General features: G+C 38.9%; 1 protein-coding gene across 4 annotated transcripts; it reads left to right on the top strand.

Annotated features, from left to right (window-relative positions):
- The first annotated feature begins 194 nt into the window (after positions 1-194).
- fastkd2 (FAST kinase domains 2) lies at positions 195-14,938 on the top strand. Of its 4 annotated transcripts, none has more exons than XM_061985107.2 (12): positions 195-887; positions 951-1,253; positions 1,324-1,427; positions 7,053-7,161; positions 7,550-7,673; positions 7,780-7,919; positions 9,917-10,089; positions 10,265-10,428; positions 10,499-10,735; positions 14,290-14,350; positions 14,421-14,535; positions 14,663-14,938. In XM_061985107.2, the coding sequence occupies exons 1-12, from the start codon at positions 666-668 to the stop codon at positions 14,762-14,764; spliced, it is 1,854 nt and encodes a 617-aa protein (XP_061841091.1). In that variant the 5' UTR covers positions 195-665; the 3' UTR covers positions 14,765-14,938. The 4 variants fall into 4 exon arrangements, with proteins under 4 accessions (XP_061841091.1, XP_061841090.1, XP_061841089.1 ...); XM_061985106.2 differs by having other exon boundaries at positions 933-1,253; XM_061985105.2 differs by having other exon boundaries at positions 195-1,253; positions 10,502-10,735.
- Positions 14,939-15,350: the final 412 nt, after the last annotated feature.

Raw genomic sequence — 15,350 nt, 5'->3', positions numbered from 1 at the left:
GTGATGCAGGCACTGATATGGAGAACATGCTATACTTCGTTATATGATATATATAAAACTAAAATAAAAACGGAGTAAGATATTTTGAAATTCATACAGTAAAAATATAATGCATGTAAGAGGGCATCACCCGCTAACATCGTAGAACGACTACAGTAGCATGATAGTGCCACTCCTTTTCAAAAGGGGGCAGTAATGTGCCCAATAAAGTCAACCGACCACCAGTAAACAGAAGAAGGCTGTTACGTGACCCACGCTGCAAGTACTCCTTCACATGTGCTATGCTACCTTTGACGTTAGGCCTTATTTACAAACATTGGCTCACTAGCGCGTTGTTTTATCACTGAAGCGACATCCAATACCGATTCGGGAACACTTTTAGACAAGGGTTGAGGTTAGAGTGTCAAGGTAGGCCGCTGTTCCAAGCGTTGGCTAGTATGTCTCCATAGTACACTAAATAGAGGCAGCTTGTTGACCTTGCTCAAGTTAGTGCATGTATTACTGTCGATAGACAAAAGCTAAACATAAAACTATCTTACTAGATAAATATATGTGTGTGTCACTGATATTGGTAATTTAACAGCATCTGAAGTCAAGGTGATAATGTGTCATTAGTACCAAAAAATAATTAAAGTACAGTTGTGAGTGACGTCACACAGGAAGTCATGAAGCGGACCTTTCACTTCTGCATCTCGAAATGGCAACAATACACGTTGGTGTCAGCTTCAGCCAAGACCTCGTCGTTGCGGAGTCAGCAGTTACACGTTCATGGCACAGCAGGACATATTCAAACACGAATGGTTGCAAGTTTAAAAAGTGCAGAGAGGTTCCACTCCCAAGGTTCCAGTTTGGGACTGGAGCGAAAGGAGCATCTCTCCGATCCATTGGTGAGGGCCTCTGAGCTTCAGTCTCCCTCAAGCCAAACAATGAAGATTTCCCTTTTCTTTGAGGAACTGAAACAGTGTGGATCCCCATCGGATGTGCTTGACCTCGCCGGCCATAACACACCTGGACGAATCAGCAACTCCTTAATGAGTATGTGGAACAGCGTAAAGAAGTTGTCTAAGGAGCAGCAGCGCTGTGAGCTCCAGCTGATGTTTGAACATCCGGGATTTGAGACACTGCTGCAGAACGCCATGACCAATGTGGGGTCCGAACCAAGTGAAAACCTTGCTTACTCCCTGCTGGCGCTGGTAAAACTGGGTGTGCCCCAGCATAGCCGTGTGGTCCAGATGTATCTCCGTACATGCCAGGTAGATAAAACACAAACAAAGCTCTATTTTTTTTGTGTTAAATTCTTTTTTTTTGTTTTTCCATTAACAGGAAAAGTTAAATGACTTCGATGAGAAAAGCTTTTCAGTTTTGGCCGCCGTTCTGGAACGCATGGAGAGCAGGCCCAACGTTGATGCACTGAAATATGGCATGAGGTTAGACATATCAAGTAACTCATGTACAATTATTTCATCCCCTGCTAATTTCTTAAATACCTTTCCAAGGACGTGAACAGTCCTTAATTGTATAACTTAGGTCAGGGTATCCATGGGAAGCCTTTAATGGGTTAATATCCAATAATTGGAATGTCTGAAATTCTAGTAAACATCATAAAATGTTTTATATACAACGTATTCTATTAAAAAAGAATACACAACCAGCTAGTAGGGATAGGTAAAGTTTCACATTTGAACCAATACAGTACCAATTCCTGATACTTGGGTATCGATACGGGTACTCAACAGTGCCAATTTTTGTACTTTTTGGGTGTGTTAATGTGGTAATAAATGTTAATTTCTCATTTGTTTTACTTTACCACTGAGCTGATAATAACCGTGCTGACAAGTTGTTGTCCAATATCTTGTCTTCTTACATTTCTAAGTCTCATTTGCAAGTATGCATTCATTTCAGTTTGTCCTAGGTGTGTTGACAAGTAGTAGTCTTTAGCCATAAAGTTGTATGTGTCAGTCTTATCTTTTGTTGAGACCTACAAAGTGTTAATGCTAGAGTCAGGGGCGGCATGGCGTAGTGGGTAGAGCAACCATGCCAGAAACCTGAGGGTTGCAGGTTCGCTCCCCGCCTCTTACCATCCAAAAATCGCTGCCGTTGTGTCCTTGGGCGGGACACTTCACCCTTTGCCCCCGGTGCCACTCACACCGGTGAATTGAATGATGAATGATAGGTGGTGGTCGGAGGGGCCGTTGGCGCAAATTGCAGCCACGCTTCCGTCAGTCTCCCCCAGGGCAGCTGTGGCTATGAAAGTAGCTTACCACCACCAGGTGTGAACGAATGATGGGTTCTACATGTAAAGCGACTTTGGGTACTTAGAAAAGCGCTATATAAATCCCAGTTATTATTATTATTATTATTAGAGTCCACCGATCAGTTTCGGACAATTTTTTTGAAAAAGTGTAGGATCGCCATTGTCGATCAAAAATGCTAATCCCTCTGGTTGACACTATTTATTTTTCGCCCCACGGCTGACAAGCTGCTAGCAGCTATTTTTGTGTGTTCATACAGAGTGTGGAGCCGCTCCTCTAAACTAATAATAATCCTCTTCATTACGGAAAATAAACTGCATTTCTTCCTAACTTAAGTATTATTCTGAAGCGTTTTTATCACTGGAGGATAATGCTGAACATATTACACACAGATGAAGGGGATAAGGAAGTATTTTATTAATATGGTCAATAGCACTTACCATAAATTTAAAAATGTACAGTTACCGTACTTTACGGGCTATAAAGTATCGGTATTCAAGCTGCACCTTCCAAATTTTAGAAGAAATAGATATGTTTACATATATTAGTTGCACTGGAAAACCGCAGCTATATACCGGTAAGAACGATTTTGTAAATGTTCACATACCTTAAATGTTTCCGGCAAAACGGATAATCAAACAAAACAGAAGCCATCGTCATGGATCCATTAGCTGCGGAGACTCGCTCTCCAAACAGACTCAATAACTCTACGATGACATTTTGGTGAATTCACAAAGCTGAAACAATACAAGAAAAATTCTATTGTAAGTTAATTATACCAACACAGACCCTGGGAAATGTCTTAGCATATTCGTTAATGTTAATGATGCTAGCTTGATTACATTACAATAGCTTGTATACATTTGCATGAAAACACTTCTATAGACACCACACATGGGACGGTTTAGTAAATATGAATTGTTTGTTATATTATAAAACTTACAAACATTGCTTGGAGTGAAAAAGAATCCTTTTAATAAGAAACACTGTGGACGAAACAGGATATCATTTGGCTTCAAGGCACGAAACAGGAAGTACATTTTCAACCCACAGCACAAACAACACATTTTCAGTGTCTCTGTCAGTGTTGAAAACTATTTGTTGAATACAAGACCGCACTGTTTTATAAGCCTCAGGGTTCAAAGCGTAGGAAAAAAGTAGCGACTTATAGTCCGAAAAATAAAGTAATACATATGATTGGTATCAGTAGGTATCGGCTAATTTCACTTGTAGATGAGCAGCATAAAGCCCTGATTGGAACATTCCTAATTTTTACTGTTAGTATTGTACTTATTACCAGGGTACCTGCGGGGTCTTAAAATATCTCAAATCCCATAATTTGAATTTAAGGCCTTAAAATTTGTTAAATATGACTACTAAAGGTCTTAAAAATATAGTGTCTTTATTCGAAACAAAAGCATAAACTTACGTCTCGCATTTAAATCATACTTGCCAACCTTGAGACCTCCGAATTCTGGAGAGGGGGGGGGGTTTGGTGGTAGCGGGGGTGTATACTGTAGCCCGGAAGAGTTAGGGCTGCAAGGGATTTTGGGTATTTGTTCTGTTGTGTTTATGTTGTGTTACAATGCGGATGTTCTCCCGAAATGTGTTTGTCATTCTTGTTTGGTGTGGGTTCACAGTGTGGAGCATATTTGTAACAGTGTTAAAGTGGTTTATACGGCCACCCTCAGTGTGACCTGTATGGCTATTGATCAAGTATGTCTTGCAGTCACTTACGTGTGTCTGTAGAAGCCGCATACAACATCTGAGTGGGCCGGCACGCTGTTTGTATGGAGAAAAAGCGGACGCGACGACAGGTTGTAGAGGACGTTAAAGGCAGTGCCTTTAAGGCACGCCCTCAATATTATTGTCCGGGTGAAAATCGGGAGAATGGTTGCCCCGGGAGATTTTCGGGAGGGGCACTGAAATTCGGGAGTCTACAGTAAAAATCGGGAGGGTTGGCAAGTATGATTTAAATGTATTGAATTTTGAAAGCACTAAGGCTGCAGCTAATGATTATTTTTCTATCGATTAATCTATAGATTATTTTTTCGATTAATCTATAGATTATTTTTCCTTTTACAGATTATTTTTGTATTTAAAATGAAGATGAAAAAATAAATTTAGGCCAGTTTTTTCAAAAGGCGTGACTTTTATTTACAAAAAAAAAAGTATGGCCACTCAGTCAACATTGACAACAACATGACAATATATTCTGTAACAATGTAAACATTTAAAATTTTTAACATTTAACAAAATTAAAAGTAGCTTATTTGCTTTTTAATGTGCAAATATAAAAGTAAACATCCAGTGCAAATCTTAATATTCTGCAATAGTATAAGCATTTCAAAAGTAAAAGTATTGCTTATTTTGCTTTAAAATGTGCAAAAATAAAGATAAACATCCAATACAAAAAATTGCAAAACGAAATATTCTGTAACAGTGTAAACATTTCAACAAAAGTAAAAGTATTGCTTATTTTGCTTAATAACACAACAATGATAGTATGATTAAAGTGAAAGTTAATTGTTCGTTTGTACATAGTATATGTAACTGTTAATGTTGTAAAAGGTATTTGCACTACTAATTAACGTTAGCGTTAAAGAAGAGCGCGTCTTTATAAACACTGAACAGGCACGCCAAACGCGCCTCTCAGAGCGAAACAGTGTTTTAGTTTATGAATTTACAACGCAGATACAAATGACACATTCATGTTTTTGTGTAATGATGACAACATATACTCACGCGGATGATTGACTAGTTGATGATGATGGCAAGAACGCTGTCGGGTGTTTTCTTTTCAAATGTTCGTTCATAGCCGTTGTGCTGCTATTATAGGCCATTTTCGCTCGACGCAGTGTGCATACAACAACTGTCAAGTGTTTTGCTTTTTTCGCTGTGCTTATCCCACACTTGAAGGGATGTACCAATGCTGAATGTGGCTTCTGGATTTCACTCAAAAGACCAGACCGTAGTTACTTTTTCCTTTTATTTTCCTTTAGTTTGCAACAGTTTTTCCAACGAAGAAACAGCTTCTTTTTTCTTCTTTAGTCTTTTTAGCAGTCTTTAGCAGTGTTAGTAGACTTTAGTTTCTTTAGCTGTCATTAGCTGTCTTTAGTAGCCTTTAGCTTCTTTAGTAGCCTTTAGCTTCTTTAGTAGGTGAAAAACCTTTAAGGACAAAACACCACATGATTAACATGCTGTAAAAAATCAATCAATTATCAATCCCATAATTTACAATTATTAATTAGGCTATCAAACTCTTAACCATTAAACAAGTGCAAGAAAATGGACACATCTTTTCCCTTTTAAGTTAAAACAGATTTTAAATAAATTGTCTCAACATAAATGCACCAAGATACATATAAAATACATTTAAACCCAGAAACACAATAGATAAATGCAGCAGAAAACCCAATATGTAAATACATAAATACCTAACCAATTAACCACCTATTTATAGATACATATTTAAAATCCATATTCAATATAAATATATTATTAATTTAGCAGTGAAACACTCAATCTTAAACGCTGACTACTGGTAGAAAAATGCCCCTTTTTCTATGTCCTCACCAGCAGCCAATGATCCAACACAGTTAAATCCAACACTTTAAGTTGAGCGACTTCACCATCCTGATGAAGCAAACTGCTCCAACATTTATCAAACTAAGCAAAGAATATCAACACTTCCTTACTAAACAACAGTTACACAAACACCGTGTGTATTTAGCCTCCAGACTAAGCACGCTACATGCACACAACTCCCCCGAATCCCCACATCTCACCAGCGCAACAGGTGCGCCACACCCACAAAGAGAAATAAAGTCTTACCGGCTGTCCGTTCAGCTTTTGGTTTTGGTACACTTTTGGCACAACTCTGGGTTATCTGTGATGAACTAAACCTTTTTCCACTCTGCGCTGGCGTCTTTTGTACTCCTTGATTTGACACAGCTATCTAATTACCGGGCTCGCGCAACAGCAGATGAGACGGGAGCGCGCCGCGTTATACCTGCGCGTGAACGTAAACCGATCGGCTCTGATCATATAAGCCGACTGACCGAAATAATGCCCAATTATATACATTTCCTGGGCTTGCCAAGGTGAATAGGGATGTGGATGTGCTCTAAGATAAAATATAATTGTATTAAGTGGGGTTTGGCTGGTTGCTAAGCAGCCACGGTTGCGAGCTCGCGCGTCAGCTGACGAGACAGCTGTTCGCCGCTACAACATTATTAGGCCGTTTATTGAAATACTCCCACACTTTTGACGACTTTTGGCGTGCTTTTTTCCCCTCGCTCGCATCGTCTGCTTTGCGCTCCGCCATGACGGTAGTGTGACGTAAATATGCGACGCGTCGACGCACAAAAACGGCGTCAACGTATTTACGTAACCGATGACGTCGACTATGTCGACGCGTCGTTTCAGCCTTAGAAAGCACTAATTTTTAATTACGAAACGGGACTAATGTAGCTGTGCAGTGCATCCAGAATTGATCAAGGACAACTTAATGCATGCTCAATGCATGGTTTAAGCCTGTAGATGGAAACGTATACGCCGTTACCTACTTCTTACCTTCTGTTTTGGTTAATATTCTGTCACTAACTGTTAAAATAAACCTACCATAAAAAATGATGGACTGTTCGTCTTAACAAAGGGGATATGCTGAGAAAATCAACAGTGGATCAAGTAATGATGTGGTTTTATCTCATAAGTTTGAGTTAGAAATACGTGATAATGTGTGTTAGTGATACTTTTTCAGATCATGTCAGTCATTCCCACTCTAATTTGTCGCTCCAGGTTGGCAATTGAGGCCCGTCTTCCCCGTATATCAACTGTTTTGGCACTCCACACATTGATGCGGCTCTTGGGTAAAGATATATCGCTTGACCTCAAACGAAAACTGGAGGTTTGTTTCCCTGTTACTACCATTCCGTACTTAGTCTGAGCTGACAAACAACTTTTTTTCTGAGTTGTCACTGATTTTTGTTGATTAGTCAACAAAGATTATGTTGCATTTTGATGCATTTATTTCCCCCACCTTTCCTCTAATCATTTATTAATATGGATACAAATCTACCTTTCCTCTAATCATTTATTAATATGGATACAAATAGCTATGGGACTTACAATGGGGAAAAATAAGTATTTGATCCCCCTGCTTTTGTTAGTTTGTAGCTACTGTATGCACGAAGACATTTTTTAATAAATAAGTACAATTTGCTGCTAGTCTAAGTGCAATTGTACTTCCAGCAGTATATATGATAAATGTTAACACTAATCAATAAAACTTTCAGAAAAAGGCCTTATCAATGACAGACCAGTTCAGCCTCGCCAGCACGCATCACATGATCTACACTATGGCCCAGATCGGCTTCTTTTCCAAACCACTGCTGCAAATCTGCTGTAAAACAATCACAGGTACTATTAAGTGTTATATAATTCCAATTGAGATCACAAAAAAGAAATGTAACATCTTGCTTTTGATTGATCTGTTTTACTCTTTCTTCTCATGTTGTGTTCATAGAACACCTCAATGGAATGCCATTTAACAGACTGCTAAAACTGCTGCAGTCGTTCCAACAGTTGCTCTACAGAGACTTGACCCTGCTTACAGGCATCTCGGACTACGTCACCTCCACAGGAGACATATGGTCCCAAACAGAGGTACTGCATCACAATTGAAATTTTTCGCCAAAAGTTGGCGGTTATCGTACGGCCAAACATTGCGCTTAACAAACTAGTACGTCTGCTCGCTTATTATTCCTTGGAACAACATGAATCAACCCCCGTGCTTTTTTTTATGGAGTACGACTACAAAATACCCCACTCCGGGGGCCAAAGATAGTTGCGAGATGTAGCATAATGCTATGGGGTTGTGTAGTCACGACTAGGTGTGCACTTTAAATATCAGACAGACAAATACCGGGCCGATATTGTACAGATCATTATACAGATGAATCAAGAAGTGTTAGACTAGCTCCAATAAATACAATTAAATGAAATAAAAGTACAGCAATGAAGTGAGATAACCCGCACTGTGCTGTAGGTGGGTTGACTCCTTCTCTCTTATCTCGTAAGAGGTCGCAAAGGTCCCCTTAGCTCATTGTAAACAAACAAATGGTGTCGATAATGAGGGACTTCTTCACCATTTCAAAAAAAGCACAGAATGTTTAGCAAACATTCCGCTAGGAGGGGAAAAACATTGAGCTTTAACACCTCAAACCTTATGAGGCTCAAATGCCAGCAGTTCTACGACAGTGTTTTGGAAAGCCTACAAAGATGTGTGTGCTGCTAAAGAAGCTCCTCTAAAGCCAACCACATTGAGAGATGTGCAGAATCACAATCATCCTGATCAGCCAAGTATGTAACACAAGGAATTTAAGTTTGTTCAATGCAAGAAACAAGGAAAAACTCAATGACAAGGAGAGCGCGCAGTACAGTGGGGGCCATCTGCGGCGCCATCTTGGTATGAAACGAGGGAGATATAAAGAACACAAGGGCATAAAAGTCATTAAAGGAGCACAGAGCTGATGCAGCAAGCTGCCACTTCAGAGGCAACATTTCTACGGCTACAGAAGTAAAACACAACAAAACACAAAATTTGCAGTAACTAAAACATGTTGCAAACATACGATTGCACTATGCATAGACAAACAACAAAACAAAAACACCATTTCAACCTCTTTGGTGCTCAGGCCATCGTCTGCTGTGGGGGGAATCTAAATTTAAAAAATAATAGATACAAAACACTCACTACTTCTCAAGACCGATAATTTATCTGTATCAGTATCGACTTGAACATTTTTAATGTGCATGGGCGGTATAGCTCGGTTGGTAGAGTGGCCGTGCCAGCAACTTGAGGGTTCTGGGTTCGATCCCCGCTTCCGCCATCCTAGTCACTGCTGTTGTGTCCTTGGGCAAGACACTTTACCCACCTGCTCCCAGTGCCACCCACACTGGTTTAAATGTAACTTAGATATTGGGTTTCACTATGTAAAGCGCGTTGAGTCACTAGAGAAAAAACGCTATATAAATATAATTCACTTCACTTCACATCCCTAGTCACGACAATGTGACGTGGTGTGCCGTAAAGCTCCATCTAGCGCAAGCGCGTGATTGCACCAGCTGATAAAAACAAAGTCGTGTGAGCACACAGGTGTTGTTGCTTTATTGAAAGAAATGAAAGCACTAGCACTTTGATAAAGAAGGTGAGAAACGGCATTGAATTCAAGAAAGAAGTCGTAGCAAAGTACAGTGGCGGCGCTTGTGGGGCATCTTACCATCTGCCCTCGCCGCTCATCGCCGCAAAGTTTTCAATAAAGGTCAAAGGGATGTTATTGTTTATCATTCCATTTAATTTGTCATTTGTATGTACCTCACATTGTTTTCTACATTTAAAACTACAATTATTCTTTTAAAATATGTTTTGTGTTAATATGTTTGGGAGTCAGGAATGGATTAATAGATTTTTACATTATTTCGTATGGGGAAAATTGCTTTGATTTTCGTACAATTTTGGCTTTTGTCTGATCTCTTTATTGCTGAGGAAAACTGTATTTTAACAGCGCAGCATGGCTGAAAATTGTGCTCGTGTATAACATTTTTTTGATAGGATGTTATGGTCACTTGATAGCACGATCACATATTTCCTCACTTCTCAGGTCATCGTGATCCTGTCCAAGTTTGAGAAACTGGCCTTTTGTCCCACAACCTTGATGGCTGCATTTGCTGAGAAAGTCATCACCAACCCAGACGCACTAAAGCTTATAGACCTTGTGTGTGTCCTCAAGGTGTACTCGTTTCTTAACTATGACCTGCAACAAAACCGAGAGCTGTAAGTTCTGTCTTACATTTGAATTCTTCTGCCTATGCAAAAGCCTCTGGCACGATGCAACACATTTTTGTGTTAATTTTCTACAATGCACTGTGGCTTTCAGCTACAGATATTTACTTGTGGATTGGTTTCAAAAGGTGGTCTAACAAAAATATCTCCCCTGGTGCTGTTGTAGGTTCCTGCAAAGTATTAGCCAGGCTCTGGAATCCTACCTGCCCAAGATGTCTGCCTTTGAATTGTTAAAGACGTGTTATTATTTCTGCATTCTTGGCCACTTCCCACCTGCACTACTGGAGAAACTCCTACAGGACAGCACACTGGAAGGCCTCAGAAGCCAAGGTTTAGGCCTAAACTCACTCACAGTTAATACATCGTTGGTGTCATTTTCTCAATCTATAATTTTCTACAGTAGGGTATCAGCAGAGGATACAGGAAAATATGTTTCAGGTGGTACACCTGTGTCTCCATTTGGACCAGCCGGTCCTCCCTCAGCCACTAAGTGTGCCACCATCTATGTTGGGAGATGTGACACTCAGTGATCCACCACCCAACCAGCAACTCTTGCAGCTCCTTCAGCAGGTGTTGTGTGACCAAGCAGATGTAGCGGTACAAGAAAAGGTGGTGGTGGAAAACCTCTACTTTATAGGTAATAGAAGATGCATTAACATTATTGCTTAATATAAATTACTTTAGAGAAGGCATTTTATTCTCTTAAAAAGGGTCAATGCAGTGCAGTCAGAAGGTTAAATACACTCCTGACAACAGAAAGTTATATGAATTATGGGCTATATCATGATAATGCATGTTGATGAAACATTTTAGCTGTGTCCCACAAATATGATTGGGACAAGTATCCTCAGTGCAATGTCGTGTCCTTGCTAGCGAGCTAGCTTTTAATGTCCCTCCACAGTGCAGCTTCTAAATCACTAATCCTTGTCTCCATGGCGGCAAATAAAATGTGCTTCTTAAAAGGAATAGAGGATAAGGAATAGCTACAGTAAATGCGCTACACTACACACCATAGGTGAATACAAAATAGCCCTGCTAACTGTTAAGTTAGAGTTCTTGAATGTACACAAAGCAGGCGGTTTGATACAAATATCGACCGTAACAATACTACAGTATCAGTATATGGTTGATACGCCAATGATTAGATCAATATTTTTTTATATCACAAAATTGTTTTTGTTCTTACTTAAAAACTCAGGAAATAGAGCCAATAGTTTTTGCTTTTGTTTAGTTATGTTTTGATCTAAATATAAATGTACTGTCTGAGATGGGCTCCAGCGCCCCCCGCGACCCCGAAGGGAATAAGCGGTAGAAAATGGATGGATGGATGGATGTATGAATTAAAAGGGAATAAGAAAATAATTTAAAAAATGTATTGATATTATTGAATCGCCATCCTGTTTTTGTTGGATCACAGTTGCGATCAAAAATGTAATAATTTAATGGTCCTGAAAGATTTTACGTGTCAATATTGGTTTGACCAATACTGCCCTGTCACTACTTGGGTGGGATCGGTACTAGGGATGTAACGATATCAAAATCTCATGGTACAATATTGTCACACTATTAATGCCAAGGTATGGTATTACTGCGGTATTAAAAGAAAACAAAGAAACCTTGGTAATAAAAAAAAAAAAAAGAAATGGTATAGTGGCTAAAATTAAGTAACAGGAATGTTAAGAATAAAGGCACGATCATTGAACATCATCATAATGCTCAAAAACTCACTGCGCAGGGGATCATGGGAGATGTTTTCTTCTCAGACCGGCCCATTCACTAGCTACAGAAAAAAACTAAACGTACAAGAGTACTCCAAGTTCTAGTTTGATACAGTCACATGCCATGGCATTATTGCTAGCATTTTGAAACTGAAATTCCACAATATTTAAAATACCCTTACAGCCCTAATCGATAACCCACATTTGCAGTATCGCCCAAAACTAATGTTAAGTATCCAAACAACAAAATATGTGCTTATTACATTTTCACAGAAGTGTGCCTAGAACCATGTTACAACAGAAAGTAACCAGATATGAACAGTAAATTAGCAAGTAGCTAAATAATAGTTTTGTAAAAATAATACAACTGGAAATAATGTAATATGTTAACGCATAGAAGTTTTGAAATGCTTCCATTATCATTTATATGCCAAATAATATATTGTTATTGCAAGAAGCTGCAATATAATTGATATATATTTTAGGCCAGTGTTTCTTAACCATAGGGCCGAGGGCCATTGTTGGGCCGCGAGCGCCCCCTAGAGGACTGCCAAAAGATACCGGTTTCTCATCTGTGGTCTGTATGGGATGCAGCAGTACCGTACTCAGTTGTAATACACCTTTTCACCATGTGTGGCAGTAATGACAATATCAAAGAAACAGAAGAAGTCTGGAGCTGAAGTTAGAAGTTTTTTAAGAGCGAAACTTATGACTAAAGTGGTGAAGCGGTATTTTACTCTGCACTTAAATTTCATTGTCATTTTCGTTATAAAATCATATTAATTATTTATTTTAGAACAACAATATTGTATGTATATTTATGAGTGCCTTCTTATGCAATATATTTGGTTAGTAATTTCTAATCAGCCTGACCTATACTTAAGGTGTATGTGTTTAATAATCTTTGTGATTAACACAGGGTTTCATATCATTTGACAAGGTTGTAAACTGTAAATAGGTTAGATATAATTCTTGAATCAACAGTAAGATTACTAGTTCAGGGTTAATATTTGAGTGGGTCCTGACGTCAAAAAGGTTTAGAACCCCTGTTTTAGGCCATATCGCCCATCCCTATTTTGGTCTCTTCCAGACATATTTGAACCATTTTTGTCCCACAGTAAATAGACATTACGCAGTGAGGGAAAGTTTGCTTTGTCGTCCAAATCTCTCCTCGTCTTGTCAATAATACAATATCTTTTTGAAAAATGTATGCAACTCAGGCCAGAAATGAATGTTGTGACACTGCAAAGGTTTAATACAACTATGCCACAGCTAATGCTTGCTGTGATCAGAGCTAAAGATGGTCCAACAAAATATTGAATTGTGAGACAATTTTTGGGGGAAATTCGGTGTATACTGTAGAGAGACTTTTGCCTCAACCACTTTATAAGTGGTGCTAAAAGTTCCAGAGTGTCTTTTAACGTGACAAAGCCAAGACCCATTTATTAACTGGAAGCTTCTCTTCAGCACCATACAAGAAGAAAAATAGTCTGACAGCACATATTGGATGGACTGCTACTCGGGAAAATGAGACAGTCCAGGGAAGTCAGTGAAAATCTAAAAGGAGAATTGGGGAAATATTTGGGAGCCATTATTAAACAATTGCACATTTTATGGTTGTCAGTCCATATGCAGACAATGGACTGTTCATTTTATCTGTGTATGTACAAGTTATTTGAGTGTGCCATGGTCCAGAAAATTACACTGGAACCCGTTTGAATTTGTGGTCTATGCCAGGAAACTAACTGAAATAAACTCAACATGCAAAAACACAATTAAATTGAATTTGTGCATCTAATTATTTTTTGTTTAATTGTAAAATAACAAATGTAACGTAATTAAAACAAATTTGCAAACCTTCCGGCCACAACTCCCACCGGAAATCAAACCCAGTATGTCTGCTTTACAAGACCAGGGCATTAATGCTGCAGGGCACTGCGGATACAGACAATATCAAATGAATTTTGCTATTATCAGTGATGCAGCAGTAAGTGGCTGATAATAAGTGTCCAGTAGAATTTCATATAAAGCGGGCTGTCATTTATAAATTGACATAATAAATGGGGCCCCCCACAGTGCGTATAAGGAGGGGTGGCCCTGGTGCAACCTGTGGATTACAGTGGTGTTTGTTTTTATTCTAAATAACACAGTACAGTCATTTGGTAATGTGCTTTTAGTGGCCTTTGGTGTCTACTTTTTGACTTTTGTATACAACAAGTGAAACGTCAATATTTTCCAAAACATTGATAACAAATTCATAAATACTTCAGTTTAAAGCATGGCAAACTTTTCCGCAACGTTTTGAAAAAGCCGATGCAAAATTAACAAAAACACACAAAAAAAGCCTGCACAATAGGCAATATTACTGCTCGTTATGAGTGTATGTAAACTTCTGACTGACGACTGTATGCTTGCTAATAAGTACGTGATGTATTCTTGAATAGCAAGCTTTTGTTCCTGTGTTGACTTTCAGATGCTGTGATAAGCAAACCCGTGGCAAACCAAAGCGAGGAAACGTGCTCACAAACCGAAAGGTAAGCCACGGGAAGTAATGTTCTCTTCATCACAAACCTTCAGTATTAAACATTCCTGGCGCTGTTGTAGAATTGCAGTGCTTTGCCCAGGTTCCTCTGCATTCTGCTTCAATTCATCTACACCCCGCGGCCTGCTGGCTCTTAAACTTCGCCATCTGAAGGTGTTAGGATATATTCCTATCATGGTAAGATCATTTTTTCTAAAACAAAAGACACCATGTGACTTGTATATCCTTGCTTACATTTCTTAGTGTAATGAAATTGCCCAAGTATGCTAAAGACGTTGGTCTTCACGTCCTCTTTGTCCCCCAGATAACAGAACAGGAGCTGAGGTCAGAGGAAAAGGCAGGAGAACTTCTCAGGGAACGGATGTTTCCGGAAATGCCAGCCCTGAGCTCGACAACCAGCAGCTGATCATTTTTACCGTCATCACAAAGAAGTTATGTCCCTATGACCTGTAAGTATCACTTCTGTGATCCTCAATCAGTTGGTAAAAGTTTTTTTTATCCCATCAGAACAATTGCGTGATGTATTAAAACTATTCTATGGGTAAAAAACTGTCAATTAAACTTTCATGTGGCCAACTCATTTCTGTTTTGTTTGTACCATAGCTTTTTTTAATGTTGTATTTTATAACAAGTTGGAGTGTCCAGAGCCAACATCTGTTCGATATTAAAAATATATATATATCGGATTAACCTTCATCTAATACTGTGGTGTCAAACTTGTTTTCATTGAAGGCCACATCGCAGTTATGGCTGCCCTCAGAGACCCGCATGTAACAGCAAATAATATATGCATTTGATTATTTATTTATTTTTTTACATACACTGTAAAAAAAAATCTGTAGATTTTTCAGTAAGAAAGTGGCCACTCAGTCACCACAATTTTACTGTAAAACATACATTGGGGTTTTATACAACATGTAAATGGAAATAGAGTACCACTTTTTTTTTTTAACGGGAAAAAAAGTGGCAGCTTCGTCACCAGAATTTTACTG

The sequence above is a fragment of the Nerophis lumbriciformis genome, linkage group LG23 (assembly GCF_033978685.3).
Source record: "Nerophis lumbriciformis linkage group LG23, RoL_Nlum_v2.1, whole genome shotgun sequence".
Classification (NCBI taxonomy): Eukaryota; Metazoa; Chordata; class Actinopteri; order Syngnathiformes; family Syngnathidae; genus Nerophis; species Nerophis lumbriciformis.
This window is presented reverse-complemented; position numbering and strand designations above follow the sequence as displayed.

Bases quoted from the DNA above. Each gene is read 5' to 3' on its own strand.
- fastkd2 (XM_061985103.2), top strand. From the start codon at position 666: ATGAAGCGGACCTTTCACTTCTGCATCTCGAAATGGCAACAATACACG. The intron at 7,162-7,549 runs GTTTGTTTCCCT...TAAAACTTTCAG, and splicing joins ACCTCAAACGAAAACTGGAG to AAAAAGGCCTTATCAATGAC. The intron at 10,429-10,498 runs GTTTAGGCCTAA...AATTTTCTACAG, and splicing joins GGAAGGCCTCAGAAGCCAAG to TAGGGTATCAGCAGAGGATA.